General features: G+C 32.4%; 1 protein-coding gene across 13 annotated transcripts in view; it reads left to right on the top strand.

Moving 5' to 3' along the window:
- The first annotated feature begins 1,885 nt into the window (after positions 1–1,885).
- Positions 1,886–17,414, top strand: part of LOC111367587 (la protein 1-like) — a 20,967-nt gene continuing 5,438 nt past the window's right edge. For 4 of the 13 annotated variants that reach the window (XR_002697852.1, XR_002697847.1, XR_002697844.1 and 1 more), the window contains exons 1-4: positions 5,183–7,485; positions 7,951–8,056; positions 8,177–8,333; positions 9,273–9,372. Coding sequence is in view for 3 of the 13 variants with exons in the window: in XM_022988540.1 (XP_022844308.1) it covers positions 7,474–7,485; positions 7,951–8,056; positions 8,177–8,394 (336 nt within the window). In the remaining 10 variants the exon portion in view is untranslated. Of the gene's footprint in view, positions 2,291–5,171; positions 7,486–7,950; positions 8,057–8,176; positions 8,451–9,272; positions 9,495–9,546; positions 9,749–17,414 lie in introns of those variants that run through there. The other 9 variants (XR_002697848.1, XR_002697845.1, XR_002697846.1 and 6 more) reach the window with 8 other exon arrangements.

The following is a 17,414-nucleotide window of genomic DNA, read 5'->3' as shown; positions in this document are numbered from 1 at the left end:
AGGCCCCTTTCACTCGCATGAGCCAGTCTATTATGCTATTTTAAAGTGGCATTAGACTCCACAGTAGAGGCCTAGTATTGTAATTGAGAATATGTTCAACCTTAATGACATAAATGTAATTTCTTTTAATGCATTTGAAAATGATAAGAGATCCCTTCAAGATTTTTAACATACCATTTCAAACTTACCTTTCAGACCTATATTATCCAAATTCCCGAGATTAAATTTTAGACTTGGATCTAGATCTTCCTTCACTAGTGAAAACCAGATATTAAGCTATTATGCAGAATAGTAATTACAAAACAAAACTCAAGATCTAACAAACAATTTATTACAACGAAGATCCAATCTAAAGGCATAAGGTACCGAAGAACCGGGCTCAGATCTATTGTACCCTTATGCAATGACGGTGGCCTTACAAACCCTAACCACTAATGAAATAAGCAAAGTTGCTTCAATGTACCGTAAAACCTCAACCCAAAGTTCCCAAGTGTTTTCCTTTTCAAGAATAAAAAAGGCTTACTGAAAAACCCATCAAAACCAAGAGTTTAAGTGTAGAGAGGGTGAGTAGAAACAAAGAAGAAAACCATAGTATCTCACTAAAAAAGAAACAATTTGAATGAATTAGAATAAAGTGGACCAAAGAGTCTGGATATCGTTCCCACGATGACTATTATCTAACAATTGATTCAATTATTCTTAACTTCTATTTGATCCAAAACAAATAAAGTATTTATTTCTTGTTTTTGTTATTTTCTATTTTAAATATAATAAAATAAGTAAAAGTGATTTTAAATATGATGGTTTAAGTGTTAGGATTTATGAGTTCATCACAATTATCCTCTTAGTTTCAATCATCAAGGTTTATACAATTGACCGTGTTTATCCAATCGAATTCTTTTAATGTATTCAATTTACTTCTCTCGAATTCTTATTGAATCTATTTAACTAATTTAATTCTATATCTGAATATGACTAAATCTTAGTTAAACGCAGTTATGTTCTAAGAATTCATTTAACAATCATAATAATTAGCATAAGTATTTCTATATTTTAAATTAATTACCAACTTTTACTACATGGTCTAAACAAATAATCCACATCTTTACGTAATTATTGTTCATGAAATCAATGAATTAATGGCCAATTAATCCAAGCATTAAGATTGAAAGTAAAAACAATTCACAAAATCAATTTGAGATTTAAAACTTTTTAATTAAAAATAAGGTTCAAAACAAGGTTACAATCAAATATTCCAACTAAACACTTAATTAGACATCATGCTCTACAACAAAAATGACATTTTGCAACACATAAAAGACAACATTTGCTATTTAAATGTTGCTAAAGTGTCTATTGCATTATTCTAACAAATACATGCTGCCATAGGTAAATATAATTAAAATTTGGCAACACTTTATTGCTAATGTCACCATTGACTGTTAGGAAAGTTTTATTTTTTGCAATGTGTATATGTCGTTGTTAAAAGTTTTCTATAGCAATGTTCATTAACTGTTGCAAATACTTGCATAATAGATTTTCACAATGTTCGTTTACTTTTGCAACACGTTACTCACTTTGCAACGTTTATTAAATGTTGCAGAAATAAACGTTGCAGAATGTTAAACCTTTGACCATGTTTGTTAAACATTGCAAAAAAAGAAACCATCGAACGCTACAGAATGTTAAACTTTTGCAACGTTTATTAAATGTTGCAAAAACAGAAACCTTTGGCAACATTTAGTAAACGTTGTTAGTATGAAATAGACTGACCTTTTACAATGTTTATTAACTGTTGTTTATATTGTTCAATAGGCTAAAATTTTGCAACACTTATTACATGTTGTTAATATGATTATATAACTTTTTTTGTCTAATCATTTTCCAAACATTTTTAGCCCTATCTTTTCCTCCTTCATTTTCCATTTCAGCTCTCGATCTCATCTCTCTCTACCCCTCTCTTCCCGTGAATCTCAATCCTCCAGTATGAGCTTAAAGCCACAACCAAAGCAATTGAAATTCAAGACAAAAATATAGGTCATCTTGCCTCTCAACACATTCGTGAGATCCTTCAAGACTTTTGTCAAATTTCCCAAGTCCTCTTCTATTTTTTATGGTTATTTCAATTTTGAAATCTCTCCCCAACTCTTCAAAATTGCTCTTGGAAAATTTTGAGCGTTTACAAAAATCTCAAGTGTTTCACTTGTACTAAGGTTCTAGATTTGAAGAAAATGAAGATGAAGTGAAACTATGTATATCATCATTCAAACAGTAGCAGTATGAACAAGAGGTAAATTATGGGTACAGTATACGTCGATTTTTTTTTCTTCTCAATTTTTTTTTTTGGGGGAGGGAGGTTCAGTTGAACATTTTTATACTGTAATTGCTGTCTTCGTGATTTTTCTGCTTTAATGGATTGGTTTTGGATTTGATTTCTGAATCGATGTCTTTTCAAGGGTTCTTCAATCACACTAATTTCATCTTCAAGTTGAGTCACAACGCTAAATATATTTACTACGTCTTTATAGTTTTCAACTAAAAGAAACACTCTTTTCTTCTTCCAATCTTTATCTATTGCTTTTGAAATGAAAACTATTCTTCCATTGATTCATGAATAACTAATAAGTTGTTTCGATTTTTATCTGCTAGGCTTCAAGATTGAGTTTTTCTGTTTATCTATTGGAATCAGTTGATGATTGTGGGTTTTTAGTCAAGAATGCTTGTTAGGTTTTACCATTCTTAATTAATCTTCAGCCATGATAGATTTTCTTGATTTCAGGTTTTTATGTCAGTACGCAAAAAGAAATAACATTTATGTTTTTGTGAATTGGAAAGGGGATGCTTTTTCTTATAGATCCATTTTTACTGATTCCTAAGTTCACATTATTGTTAGCTTTTTTGAGTGACAAAATTAGTATATAAAATAGAAAAACATGAGGAAATGATAAAAGCATGCTATTGTTTCTTTTTATTATACTTTTTATTTTTATTATTTGTCAACTATTTGTTTAGAGAACTTTTAAGGACTTTGAATTTCCTTTTTAAGTTCAGCAGCTTATCATTGTGTTCTCTTCCGTCTAAAAGGGTGAAATTCCTCTGTAGTTGTAGATGATGATATATTTTTTTTTAAATGTTGGGATCCCTGACAATAATTATATATGCTCTGATATATATGTTGGGAACAGAGATGGAAGTATGACATGATATGAAGTATTGATCGTACAAGCAAGAATAAGATTAAAGTAAGAAGAGAGATTGGTAGAGGAATCGAGTAATTTTATTAATTGATAATCGATGGAGAGAAAAATATAATTTTAGCAATACATATACAAGAAGAAGAGTCAAATATATATAGGAAAATCCAAGCCCTAGAAGTAGAATTGTGGATAAAATAGAATGCCCAAAAGTTTCCTTATATTGATATCTTTAAGTCCAACACAAATTCCAACTCCCAATAGAACTTCTAAATAGAATCTCAACTAGAATTTGTGAATAGACATTGAATAGGATTCTAAAGCAATCCAAATAGAATTTTTCTTAGCCCCCGTTTGAGCCCCATTATTTCTCATTACATTAAATTAAAATTTTCTCTCTCCTACTTTTAACCACACAATCTTCAATAAAATGATATTACACGTAAATCAAAAATTTTTCAACCACTCATTTTTAAAAAAACATTATTCATCTCATTATAATTTACAAATAATGGGGCTCAAACGGTCCCTTAATATGCACTTTAATTAGAACTCTCAATTATCTTTATTAAAGAATTCGGGTCACACCCAAATTCTAACAATCTTCACCTTGACATGAATTTCGGTGCAATAAATGAAATTTCAAAATTTCTCCACCTATAAAAATAAGGGTAAACGCGGTTCGATTTGTGCGATCTGTGCTATAGTTTTCAACTCAAACCATTTCATACAGTTTGTGCTATAGTTTCAAATTAAACCATTTCATATGGTTTGAATTTTTTTCAAACCAAATCATAATTTGCAGTTTGATTCAGTTTTAATCCACTGTTTATTTATCGACATTATAGTAATATATTTAAAACAAGTTAACAAATAAGTTTAAACGACCACTAATAATGTTAAATATTAAATTACATTCATATTTACCGTGAAACACATGAATAAATTATTTTCACAGTTAGTTGCTAAAAGATATTAATAGAATAAATACATCTTTCTTCATTTCTATTTACTTTCTCTTGTTTGACTTTTATATTGTCACAAACGGTTGGTAAAAGTAGAGTCGCATTCTGCTATTATAGTTTAGTTATAACTCATTCTGTCCTGTTAATGAGATAGTAAATAAGAATTGAACGGAAAATGTTTGAATTTACAAAGATTAATAGAGTTTAGGCTTATTGAAAATTGACGAATTTCATTTTCTAACTACTTTATGAAAGCAGAAGATAGTAACACTAATTAGGAACTTTAATATTTTCACACAATCAATACGCTTTGTCCATCGTTCTTTTCAAATCACAAACAAGTTCATTAATCATCTAGGCACACAATCATTTTTTTATTTTATTTTATTTTTATCAAAATCAGAATTCACAAGTAGATAATAAGTTCAAAAACAATAAATAAAAAGAAAGAATAATAGAAAAATGGCTTAAATGAGAATCTAAGACTTACCGAGAGAGAAGACAGAAAGAGGTGATTCAGGTAGAAATTAGTAGATTAACAAGCAAAAGGTGACTGTTGAGACATTCAGCAGTGGTAAACAAGCATCAAATATTTAGAAAATGAGAGTTTATGTTAGGGTTTCTAAAGCTTTGGACATGATTTGCTGCCGTAGTTTTGTTGAATTATAATTTGGATTGTCGAAAATATGTGGGGTTTTTTTTTTTTCAATTCATATGATTTGAGAATAATTTTAGTTTAGTTTAGATATCAGGTGATAGTGTGCGTTATGAACTTGTTAAACCATGGGCTAATAATGATAAATTTAATCTACTTTCTATGATTATTTCAATGGGTTGGTTATAAATATTGCTAAATTGATATTTTTTTGAAAAGTGAAAACTGTAAAATTTATAAGTTAATGAAATTAATGTTTTAATTAAAAAAATTTTAAAAGGTTCGATTCGGTTCGATTTTGTGCGGTTTTTTAAAATCAAAATCTAAACCAAACCATTTTTAAATAGTTTGGTTTGGTTTGAAGAAACAAAAACCGCAAGTCCACGTGGACCCAAACTAACGGTTTCAAATCAACGTTTTCGGTTCGATTTGCGATTTCACGATTTTTTTGTGCAGTCCCATGGAAAAATAAGTTTGATTGCAGCAAAATAAACTGAACTCTTCAACCTGAACTAAACTTCTCCACCTCACGAAAAATTACTCTTCCTTTTCCTCTTCCACAGTATCCACAAATAATACCCGAACCCAAAGATCGGGTTTCCAAAATTCCCACAAGGAATCCATAATATACCAAACAAGGTCGAAGTATACCTTGTAGTAGAATCAACTCCAAAAGCATGCACAACCAAATCAGCATCTCGTACCTATCTCCAATAGTCTATCACTAGTAGTTGAACACGTTGAACTGCGAACAATGGTGACAAGATGGAATTACCCATATCCTCCAAACTCGATTTAGTAGTATTCTTCAATATGGGCCCAGAGTCAAATCCCAAAGGTATAATGCCAAATCGAATCTCCACCACGGTACTAAACCTGTGCTGACTTTTCTTCATCGATTCTGTCTGACCTTGCAAGATGTATAATGGGACCTCTTCCGCCCCTCTAATTCAACATGGACACCCTTCTGAACTCTCAAGACTCCACTTTTTCCAGAAAATTTATAACCCTTCGAATCAAGGGTACTCATCGAGATGAGATTTTTCTTCAAATCTGAAACATGTCAAACCTGGCCAAGTGTTCTAATTGTTCCATCCATCAACTTCGATCTGATCGTGCCAATACCAACTACCCGACAAGGTTCATTGTTTTTTATGACAACGACACATTGCATCACCATTTCATATGCTTCAAACAAATCACTATTTGGACACATATGAAATGCATATGCAGTATCCAAAATTCACTCATCGTCAAATTTGGATTCCACGTCAGAAATCGTTGAGATATCTCCATCACTCAAATAGTCCTAAACTATGTTGGTCTCGTAAAAAATGTTTGATTGCTTTCCCTAATTTGCAGTCGAAGTACCTTCATTCTACAATTTTTTATAATATCTCTTAATGTGTCTTTTCTTGCAATAATAGCAAACCTGATTACTGAAACTCAACCTTGACTTACCCCTTCATCAATCACCATAAACCACAAGACCTCATTCAACTCTGGACTCAGATCTATTTAGATACTTTATCTTTTCCTTTGAGAAAAGGACATCAAATACGTCTTCAATGGTGAGAGTATTACGACTATACAAAATCATGTCCCTAAATAAAGTATATGAAGCGGGCAACGAATACAATGGGATTAAGGCCAAATCTTCTTCATCATACTTTACCTCTTATGTCTCTAAATCAGCGAAAATCTCCTTGAAAAAAACTAGATGATTTTCCAAATATCCGCTTTCTATCATGTGATGAGAATACAATCTCTACTTCAGATGCAAGTTGCTCTTCAGACTTTTGATCATGCACAATTACTCTAGCTTCACTGCCATAACGAAAATCTTGTATTGCGATCCAAAAGTGATATTTCATAATTCATGGTTTGGCCATTGATAACAAAAAACCACAATCAATTGCTCTGATACCACCTGTTGGGATCCTTGACAAGAATTATATATGTTCTGATACCACTTGTTGGGAACAGAGAGACAAGTATGACACGATATTAAGTATTGATTGTATAAGAAATAACAAGATTAAAGAAAGAAGAGAGATTAGCAAAGGAACCTGATAGTTTTATTAATTGACAATCATTGGAGAGAAAAATACAATTTCAGCAACACATAATCTGGAAGAAGAGTCAATTATATATAGGGACAATTCAAGCCCTAGAAGAAGAGTTGTGGATGTGATAGAATGTTCAGAATTTCCTTATTTTGATCTCTTTAAATCCAACACAAATTTCAACTTCCAGTAGGACTTCCAAATGGAACTTCAACTATAATTTCCCAATAGTCTTCGAATAGGATTCCAAAAGCATTCCAAATAGATTTTTTTCTTAATCTATACTTTAATTAGAATTCTCAATTATCTTCATCAAAGAATTCGGGTCACACTCAAATTATAACTATAAATAAAGTGAAGATTGAACGGTTTAGTTTAAGGAGTGCCTGCGAATGCATTTCTTGGGAGGATTTAATGTTATTTGTGTCATTGAAATTTCTATTATGGAATAATGGTTGACTCGCTTAATTAAATATAAGACACGGGCTTGTCTAATAAGACCAGGAGTCTGCTACATGGTTCTCTGATGGAAGCAACGAAGAGGAAGGGCTCCAAAAGTAGGCCGAGGTCTCTAAATCCGTCCTTTGGAAGAGATGAACAACTATGTAATACTTCAAGCAATATATTCTTAAATGGGTCTAGTGAGGTTGTTTCACTTATTACCCAGCACAACAAGAAATATATAAGTTGCAAACTTGTTTAGTTTATTTTGTTCTAAGGGGTAAAAAATATCACAATACCTTGGTTGTTTCAACATATGTGGCATAAGAAAGCATTTGAAAAACTCAACTCTTGTCATGGACGAAGTGTGCTTCTTAATAAGGGATAGTATGTCTCATTGGATATCTGATGATAATCATTCACCAGTGGTGCATAATGTTATCACTCCGTGTTTAGGATTTACGAAATTCGAACGAGTTTTTTGTTATTTTCTTTTGTCTTTACATTTGTATATTTCCCCCCTTTTTTATAACTTTAAATTTTTTCCTTATTTTTCTTCTATGTGTAAGGTTTACTAATTTGCAATTAAATTTTATATTCATCATATGAAAATTCTCTTGGATGAGAAGTCATCTGGTCTTGGAAGATGCAAAGATAGAAATGTGTCTGAAGACACATTTAAAGCTGTTGCTGAAACTCTAAGAACCTCTACTTTCCTTAAGGTTTATGAGGATGGTGAGTTCTTTATAATTTAAACCTATGTAGAAAAACTAAAAAAGATTAGTCTATCATTTGAAGAATTCCGTTTATATAACTGATACCAGTCTGTCCATTCATAGCTTTTTTATTTTCCAGGTAAGAAAATTAGTAGAGTTACCGAGCTAGCGAAGCCGGATGAGGTTATAAAGCAACTGGAGGTCAAAACAATTGTTACCTCACCACTGGAGTATTGTGTGAAAGTTGAGCTGCTATGGCTATGTAAATTTTTTGTCAACTACTATGCTGTTCAAAGGTTCCATTTCTGCTTTGCTCTGTTTAGGATAAATGTAGTAGCTATATATTCATTCAAATGATGTTGTCACAAACATGGAGGAAGTTTGATTGATATCATTTCATATGCATTTCTTAATGAATGTGAGATGATGAAAATAGGAAATGTGCGAGGCATCAGTGGAATGATGCTGAAAACATGACTTAACCCATTGATGAACAAATCTGCATAAACAATAAACAAACTAACTTTCAAGCGACTCATTGTTCTTTTGGGACTACTACTTTCTTTTTAGAATAGTGTAATGGAACTTAGCAACCCAGAGGATATTCTTTAGATCTAAGGCACATGGGTGGGTTGCGCCATACAAACAGTCCACATGTACTGATTTCCTATAGAAGCATAAAGAGTTAGGGCAAATTTACTTCCAACTCTTGGCCATTACAAAATTGAGAAATGCAAAGCTCAAGCGCAAGTGTATGCCTGTAAGAAAGCTTCTAATGGTGGATTTTTTATTTTTTTATTTTTTTTTTAATTTTTATTTTTATTTTTTTATGTCCAGAGAATCACTTTTGATTTAATCTAGGGAAATCTACGATGGAAGTTATGCACCAGCTTCAACCATTGTTTAGAAGTATAGAAAAAAAAAAGCAAAAAAAAAAGAGAAGATCTAGAATTATTTTCTTCTACAGCCATAATTAACAAAATAGATAAAAGATTTAATAGAACATTTTCTTTAATCATTGCTTAGAAGTATAGAGAAAAGAGAAGATTTAAGAGATCATTTTCTTCTACAGCCATAATTAACAAAATACTTATGTAGTTCCACATATGGTCATTGATTCTAGATACATAATTTTTAGGTTTTTGTTCCTGATTTTCATTTTGTACTTTAATTGACTATGAAAAATGCCTTTTGTACTATGAATTCTTGTTAAGATACTAATTCGTGTTGATTAGGATTTGTTTTGGGTAAACAAGACTGGAGTGTTACTAGATCAGTTTTGTACTTCAAGCGAGACTCCATCATCAGTGTGGACTTCACAAGTACAAAATGAAGGTATGATTATGTCTTTATAATATATAATAAATATGATTATATCTTTGGATTACTGTAGTTGGGTTTGATAACCAAAACTAGTTCAATCTGAAAGTACACTGTAATATATTCCTACTCAAAACCTCAAGTTCATTTATTAATAACTAATATTAGCATAAAATACATTTGCCTCAGGACCAAGAAGGATCTCCTGATGGACAATTTTCCGTTAAGATGTATGCGTCAAATATACTAAAACAAGTAAAAGTGATTTTTAATAGGATGATTTAAGTGTTAGAATTCATGAGTTCACTATAATTATCCCCTTAATCTCAACTATCAAGTCTTATACAATTGATTATATTTACCTGATCGAATTCTTTTAATGTATTTAATTTATCTTTTTCGAGTTCTCATATAGTCTATTAAACTAATTTAATTCCATATATCTATGTGACTGAATCTTAGTTAAACGCAATTAATGTTCTAAGAATTCATGTAACGACCACAACAATTAGCATAAGTATAACTACGTTTTATACTAATTACCAACTTTTAATACGTGATCTAAACAAATAATATGCTTTTCTACGTAATTATTGTTCACGAAATCAATGAATTAGTGGCCAGTTAATCCCAACTTTAAGATTGGAAGTAAAAACAACCCACAAAATCAATTTGAGATTTAAATCTTTTTAATTAAAAATAAGGTTCAAAACTAGGTTACAATTATTCATCCTGACTAAATACTTAATCACATATCATGAGAAAAAAAAATACAAGGAATTAAAGTACTTGACCGGGTATTAAGGAAAAGCAAGAAAAATATGAAAATTTTGCATAAAAAATCCGTCTCTTCTTGTAAAATCCTTGAAACCCTAACTTCTTGATCAATTTCTTGATTTTCCCTCCTTTTGGCTGGAATAATATATGTACAATGAATCCCCAAGCCTTTGCTTGAATGTATGTATATAATGAAATCCTACAAGTCCCCTTTAATCGTTAACCTAAGGTTTGTATTTATAGAAAGGATTTATGCAAAATCCTTATTCAACTTTATTTTCATCAAAGAGTTTAAATTGATTTTTATTAAAGAGTTCAAATTAGTTTCTATCAAAGAGTTTAAGAAATAAAAGGAAACTTTTTAATTGAACTCCTTTTTTCACATAACTTTATTTTTTTATCGAATGCTTCATTAATATTCCCAATTGATATCTTGCAATTCGGTTAATCTTCAAGTGCTTCAAATAAACTCCAATTAAGTTTCAAATAGCCTCTTTTCATATAAGTTGTATCCAAGTTGAAATTTTCCTACATTTTACATAATTTACACAAATTAAGTAGATAATCATTCAATTTGTATACAATTATATAAGAATAGAAAGCCGCATACGCGCATGAAATGCACTTACACGGGCCAACTCATGAAATTATTAGGCAATAGTTTTCCGGGCTGTGCTATTTGCACAGACCCTGTGTACAGGGTCTGTGCAAGGAGAAATATCCTAGTTTTCCTTACCAGCTGGACCAAATTAGGCCATTTTTCATCATTGCCCAAAGAGGAATATTTGGCATCACCGCCCAATAGAAGCTACAAAAAACCACCCACCACCAGAGTGCTCATCAGGTAAGTTCCTTGCAAATCCAAGTGGCATCTTTGATAGCCTATCTCCAAAACTAGGCCAATGGAACTCCTCAGGTTTTAGATATATTTGATTGGTACTATTTAAAATTTCTATTGAGAAAATTCAAAATTAATAAAAAAAAATTTCAAAATATTTGTATTCAAGCAAAAGATTTCGACATTATCTCATTCTGAGGACTCACGAAAAAAACTCAAGATCGTGCCCATTATGTCCAAAGTACAACAATACTCCAATAAATTTGCACGTGAGATGCTCATCATTAGAGATTCGTTCAGCAATATACACAAACCCATTACAACTCTCTAGCAAGAATTGATGTACTAATATTCGTTGTTGGTCCTAAGAAACGGAGGAGGCTAGATTAGTTGAAAGTTGGTTATTGGTTATAAAGTGCACATACTTTTAATCATAGTTATAAAGCCCAGACCAGACCGACCGGTTCAATCCAGAAATCCCTGAACCGGACCCTGGTCCAGTCCGAGCTCATTGAATTTAAAACTCGATAGGTAACCCGACTTCAGTCTGGTTGAACCCCGATTTTTAAACAAACCCGTGCACCAGTTTTTCGTGAGCCGACTGGTTAAGTAATTACAAAGACCTTATATGTGTTCTTCTGTTAACTTGTTTTTTTGTTCAAAAATATTGCAATAAGAAATTATTGTCTTGTTTAGTTCGTTGGTTGTGGTGATGGGAAATAGGATTTTTGTGGTTAATTCCAAAATGGTCACTGGGTTTAGTTTGAGCTTGCATGAATTTATTATGCTTCTGGTTTAGTTTCATTACAAGTTATCCAATTTTTGCATTAAGGAAGCTTTTATGGGTATACTGTTATGATATTGAGAGTGTTGTTGATAACTTGGAAGGCAACACTGATGTTTTTCTCCTCGTAAGTGTTGTCACTAGTCTGGCAGCAAGCAGGTGGCCAGTGCACTGGAAAGTAAATTCAACAATAACAAACCTACAGTTGGCTAATTTGATTAATCATACTCATTCGTGACATTCTTATGGAATCACTTGCTACCAGTTCACATTTTCAAAGAATAACGTTGTAAATTGTCAAGAGCTTCACTTCGTTCTATTTCCTTCTTGTGATAACTATGCTTGGAATATTAATCTCTATGGTAATTATTTAATGGATGAGCAAGAACATGTTGTATGAATCTGCCAGAGTTAGATTCATTTCCATTTTTCTCTTGCCTTTTTCTTTTGATGGAGTTGGAGTTCATGAGTGTGATGTTATGTACTGTGATGTTATAACTTTTATGTTAATTTTCGTGATGTTTTAATTTGAAGCGAGGTCCCAGTGAGAATGAGTTCCTATAATTCTATTTCATTATGAGCAGTAAGTAGATGTATTGCTGGTTGTAGTTTGAGCTTTCATTAATTTATTATGCTTCTTGTTGAGTTACATGACATGACATTTATCCAATAGTTGCATTACTTCTTAGATGTATTGTAGAGGTATTTGGAGATCAAATTAGAACAAAACAAACTTTTAACTTGAAATTAATAATCTTTTCTGATTTTAGTCTAATAATTCCTTAATACATATACATAGAAAAGTCTTAGATGTATTGATGTCTGTTGAGATTGATGTCGTATGTCAAGTCTTATGAAATTGCCTCAACTTCATGTACATTTCCTTGATATTAATAAGCAATTGCTTAAGTAGTCTATGTTCATTAATTTTCCAATGGTGAACAAGCATGATGTATAGTTTTTTTCCCTTTGTATAGTTCATTGGTGATAATAGTACACCGCATAGTTCATCTCCACTAAAGAATTGTGCTAGAGGAAAAATAGATATTGCATGGGGTCATTGTAAAGAGATATTAGAAGCTAGTAATAATAGAAATATAAACAAAAAAAAAAAAAAAACCTTGTTTGCTTGTATTGTGGAAAGACTTTCGCCGGAGGTGGTATCAATCGAGTCAAACAACACTTAGCGGGAATGAAAGGTGACGTTGATTCATGTCGTAAAGTACCTCCAGATGTTAGATTCAAATGAAGAAAACTTGGACGTCTTTGCTGCAAAGAAGCGTAAAACTCAAGAAATTCTTGATGGGTGTAACCCACATAGTTCTTACTATCGAGAAAAAGAAGAGCAAATGTATAGAGATTTGGGAGATGATGATGTTCAAGAAATCATCCCTCATAATTCTAAAGGAAAGGGTACAGTTGTTGGGACAAATGAAAGAAAGGAAAGCAGAGTTAAACACTTAAAAGAACAAAAGGGGATTGGTTCTTACTTCATGCCAAGAACAGGTCCTAGTAACCAACCTACTATCAAACGAGTTCTTCAGAGCAAAGAAGTCATCGAAAAGTGTGATCTTACTCTATCGAAGTGGATGACTGATTCGTGTATTCCTCTCAATGCTATAAATTTTGTGTACTATCAACAAAGTATAGATGTCATAGCTAGCATGGGCCCTGGCTATAAAGGTCCAAACTTTCACAGTCTTCGAGGTTATTTTTTGGCTAAAAATGTCAAGAAGGTGCAGAATTACATTGAAAGCTATCGTTCAACATGGAAGGCTACATGTTGTACAATTATGGCAGATAGTTGGACAGATCAATGTAGAAGAACTCTCATTAATTTTTTAGTTTATTGTCCAAAAGGAATAATATTCTTAAAATCTGTAGATTCTTCAAATGAATCAAAATCTGTTGACATGTTATACAAATTATTTTGAGATGTTATGTTATTTGTAAGTTCAGAATATATGGTCCATATGGTGACAGACAATGCTGCAAATTATGTTGCCGCTGGTAGGTTATTGGAATAAGAGTTTCAAACATTATTTTGGTCTCCATGTGCAGGCCATTGCATTAATCTAATGTTTCATGATATTGGTAAGCTTGATGAAGTTAGTAATGTCGTATCTCAGGCATCAAAAATCACTAAATACTTATACAATCATTGCTACCCATTACATTTGATGAGAAAGTTTACTGAAGGAAAAGAAATACTTCGACCTGCTCCCACTTGTTTTGCCACCAATTTTATTGCTTTACAAAGCATTTTGATCCAAAAGGATCCATTAAGATTACATTATCAGCATATGCAAAAGAAAGTAAAGGAAAAAGATTCGTTGATGATGTACTTGATCCAGTATTTTGGAAAGAGTGTGCTACTATTGTGCAACTTACTGAGCTCCTTGTTTGTGTTCTATGCATTGTTGATAGTGACGGAAAGCCTTCAACGGGCTACTTGTATGAAGCTACTCATGTGGCAAAAAGTGAGATGGAACGCAAATTACAAAGAAGGAAAAATAGAATTGCTCCTTATTTGCAAATTATTAAGAACCGATGGGAAAGTCAATTGCGTAAGAATCTTCATGCTGCTAGATATTGGTTAAACCCTTCTTTTCAATTTAATAATCCTGATATGGAAAATCATAAACAAACTATTTCAGGACTTTTAGATATAATTGAGAGATATGCTTACGGTCAACCCGATTTAGAAATAAAAGGAAACTTTTTAATTGAACTCCTTTTTTCACATAACTTTATTTTTTTATCGAATGCTTCATTAATATTCCCAATTGATATCTTGCAATTCGGTTAATCTTCAAGTGCTTCAAATAAACTCCAATTAAGTTTCAAATAGCCTCTTTTCATATAAGTTGTATCCAAGTTGAAATTTTCCTACATTTTACATAATTTACACAAATTAAGTAGATAATCATTCAATTTGTATACAATTATATAAGAATAGAAAGCCGCATACGCGCATGAAATGCACTTACACGGGCCAACTCATGAAATTATTAGGCAATAGTTTTCCGGGCTGTGCTATTTGCACAGACCCTGTGTACAGGGTCTGTGCAAGGAGAAATATCCTAGTTTTCCTTACCAGCTGGACCAAATTAGGCCATTTTTCATCATTGCCCAAAGAGGAATATTTGGCATCACCGCCCAATAGAAGCTACAAAAAACCACCCACCACCAGAGTGCTCATCAGGTAAGTTCCTTGCAAATCCAAGTGGCATCTTTGATAGCCTATCTCCAAAACTAGGCCAATGGAACTCCTCAGGTTTTAGATATATTTGATTGGTACTATTTAAAATTTCTATTGAGAAAATTCAAAATTAATAAAAAAAAATTTCAAAATATTTGTATTCAAGCAAAAGATTTCGACATTATCTCATTCTGAGGACTCACGAAAAAAACTCAAGATCGTGCCCATTATGTCCAAAGTACAACAATACTCCAATAAATTTGCACGTGAGATGCTCATCATTAGAGATTCGTTCAGCAATATACACAAACCCATTACAACTCTCTAGCAAGAATTGATGTACTAATATTCGTTGTTGGTCCTAAGAAACGGAGGAGGCTAGATTAGTTGAAAGTTGGTTATTGGTTATAAAGTGCACATACTTTTAATCATAGTTATAAAGCCCAGACCAGACCGACCGGTTCAATCCAGAAATCCCTGAACCGGACCCTGGTCCAGTCCGAGCTCATTGAATTTAAAACTCGATAGGTAACCCGACTTCAGTCTGGTTGAACCCCGATTTTTAAACAAACCCGTGCACCAGTTTTTCGTGAGCCGACTGGTTAAGTAATTACAAAGACCTTGCCTTCAATAAAGTTTCCCCAATCCCATTTCTACCCCGATTCTCAGAAATTAGGAAGTCTTCACGCTTGCGAAATCAATCGACTCGGTTGCCGTCTCCATTCTCTTGCAATTCGACCACCCCCAAAAATCCAAATACCCAAGTTCGAGTTTTAAGAGATGGAACTCGAAGAGTAGGTCAGTCTATCAAATTTTTTTTCTACAAAATTCGACCAAAATTGATTTTATAATTAAGCTAAATTTCTGAATCCCCCATATATGTGTTCTTCTGTTAACTTGTTTTTTTGTTCAAAAATATTGCAATAAGAAATTATTGTCTTGTTTAGTTCGTTGGTTGTGGTGATGGGAAATAGGATTTTTGTGGTTAATTCCAAAATGGTCACTGGGTTTAGTTTGAGCTTGCATGAATTTATTATGCTTCTGGTTTAGTTTCATTACAAGTTATCCAATTTTTGCATTAAGGAAGCTTTTATGGGTATACTGTTATGATATTGAGAGTGTTGTTGATAACTTGGAAGGCAACACTGATGTTTTTCTCCTCGTAAGTGTTGTCACTAGTCTGGCAGCAAGCAGGTGGCCAGTGCACTGGAAAGTAAATTCAACAATAACAAACCTACAGTTGGCTAATTTGATTAATCATACTCATTCGTGACATTCTTATGGAATCACTTGCTACCAGTTCACATTTTCAAAGAATAACGTTGTAAATTGTCAAGAGCTTCACTTCGTTCTATTTCCTTCTTGTGATAACTATGCTTGGAATATTAATCTCTATGGTAATTATTTAATGGATGAGCAAGAACATGTTGTATGAATCTGCCAGAGTTAGATTCATTTCCATTTTTCTCTTGCCTTTTTCTTTTGATGGAGTTGGAGTTCATGAGTGTGATGTTATGTACTGTGATGTTATAACTTTTATGTTAATTTTCGTGATGTTTTAATTTGAAGCGAGGTCCCAGTGAGAATGAGTTCCTATAATTCTATTTCATTATGAGCAGTAAGTAGATGTATTGCTGGTTGTAGTTTGAGCTTTCATTAATTTATTATGCTTCTTGTTGAGTTACATGACATGACATTTATCCAATAGTTGCATTACTTCTTAGATGTATTGTAGAGGTATTTGGAGATCAAATTAGAACAAAACAAACTTTTAACTTGAAATTAATAATCTTTTCTGATTTTAGTCTAATAATTCCTTAATACATATACATAGAAAAGTCTTAGATGTATTGATGTCTGTTGAGATTGATGTCGTATGTCAAGTCTTATGAAATTGCCTCAACTTCATGTACATTTCCTTGATATTAATAAGCAATTGCTTAAGTAGTCTATGTTCATTAATTTTCCAATGGTGAACAAGCATGATGTATAGTTTTTTTCCCTTTGTATAGTTCATTGGTGATAATAGTACACCGCATAGTTCATCTCCACTAAAGAATTGTGCGAGAGGAAAAATAGATATTGCATGGGGTCATTGTAAAGAGATATTAGAAGCTAGTAATAATAGAAATATAAACAAAAAAAAAACTCGTTTGCTTGTATTGTGGAAAGACTTTCGCCGGAGGTGGTATCAATCGAGTCAAACAACACTTAGCGGGAATGAAAGGTGACGTTGATTCATGTCGTAAAGTACCTCCGGATGTTAGATTCAAAATGAAAGAAAACTTGGACGTCTTTGCTGCAAAGAAGCGTAAAACTCAAGAAATTCTTGATGAGTGTAACCCACATAGTTCTTACTATCGGGAAAAAGAAGAGCAAATGTATAGAGATTTGGGTGATGATGATGTTCAAGAAATCTTCCCTCCTAATTCTAAAGGAAAGGGTACAGTTGTTGG

Source organism: Olea europaea, chromosome 18, assembly GCF_002742605.1.
Source record: "Olea europaea var. sylvestris chromosome 18, O_europaea_v1, whole genome shotgun sequence".
Lineage (NCBI taxonomy): Eukaryota > Viridiplantae > Streptophyta > Magnoliopsida > Lamiales > Oleaceae > Olea > Olea europaea.
The sequence above is the reverse complement of the archived record's forward strand: the minus strand, read 5'-3'. Positions and strand labels throughout refer to the sequence as shown.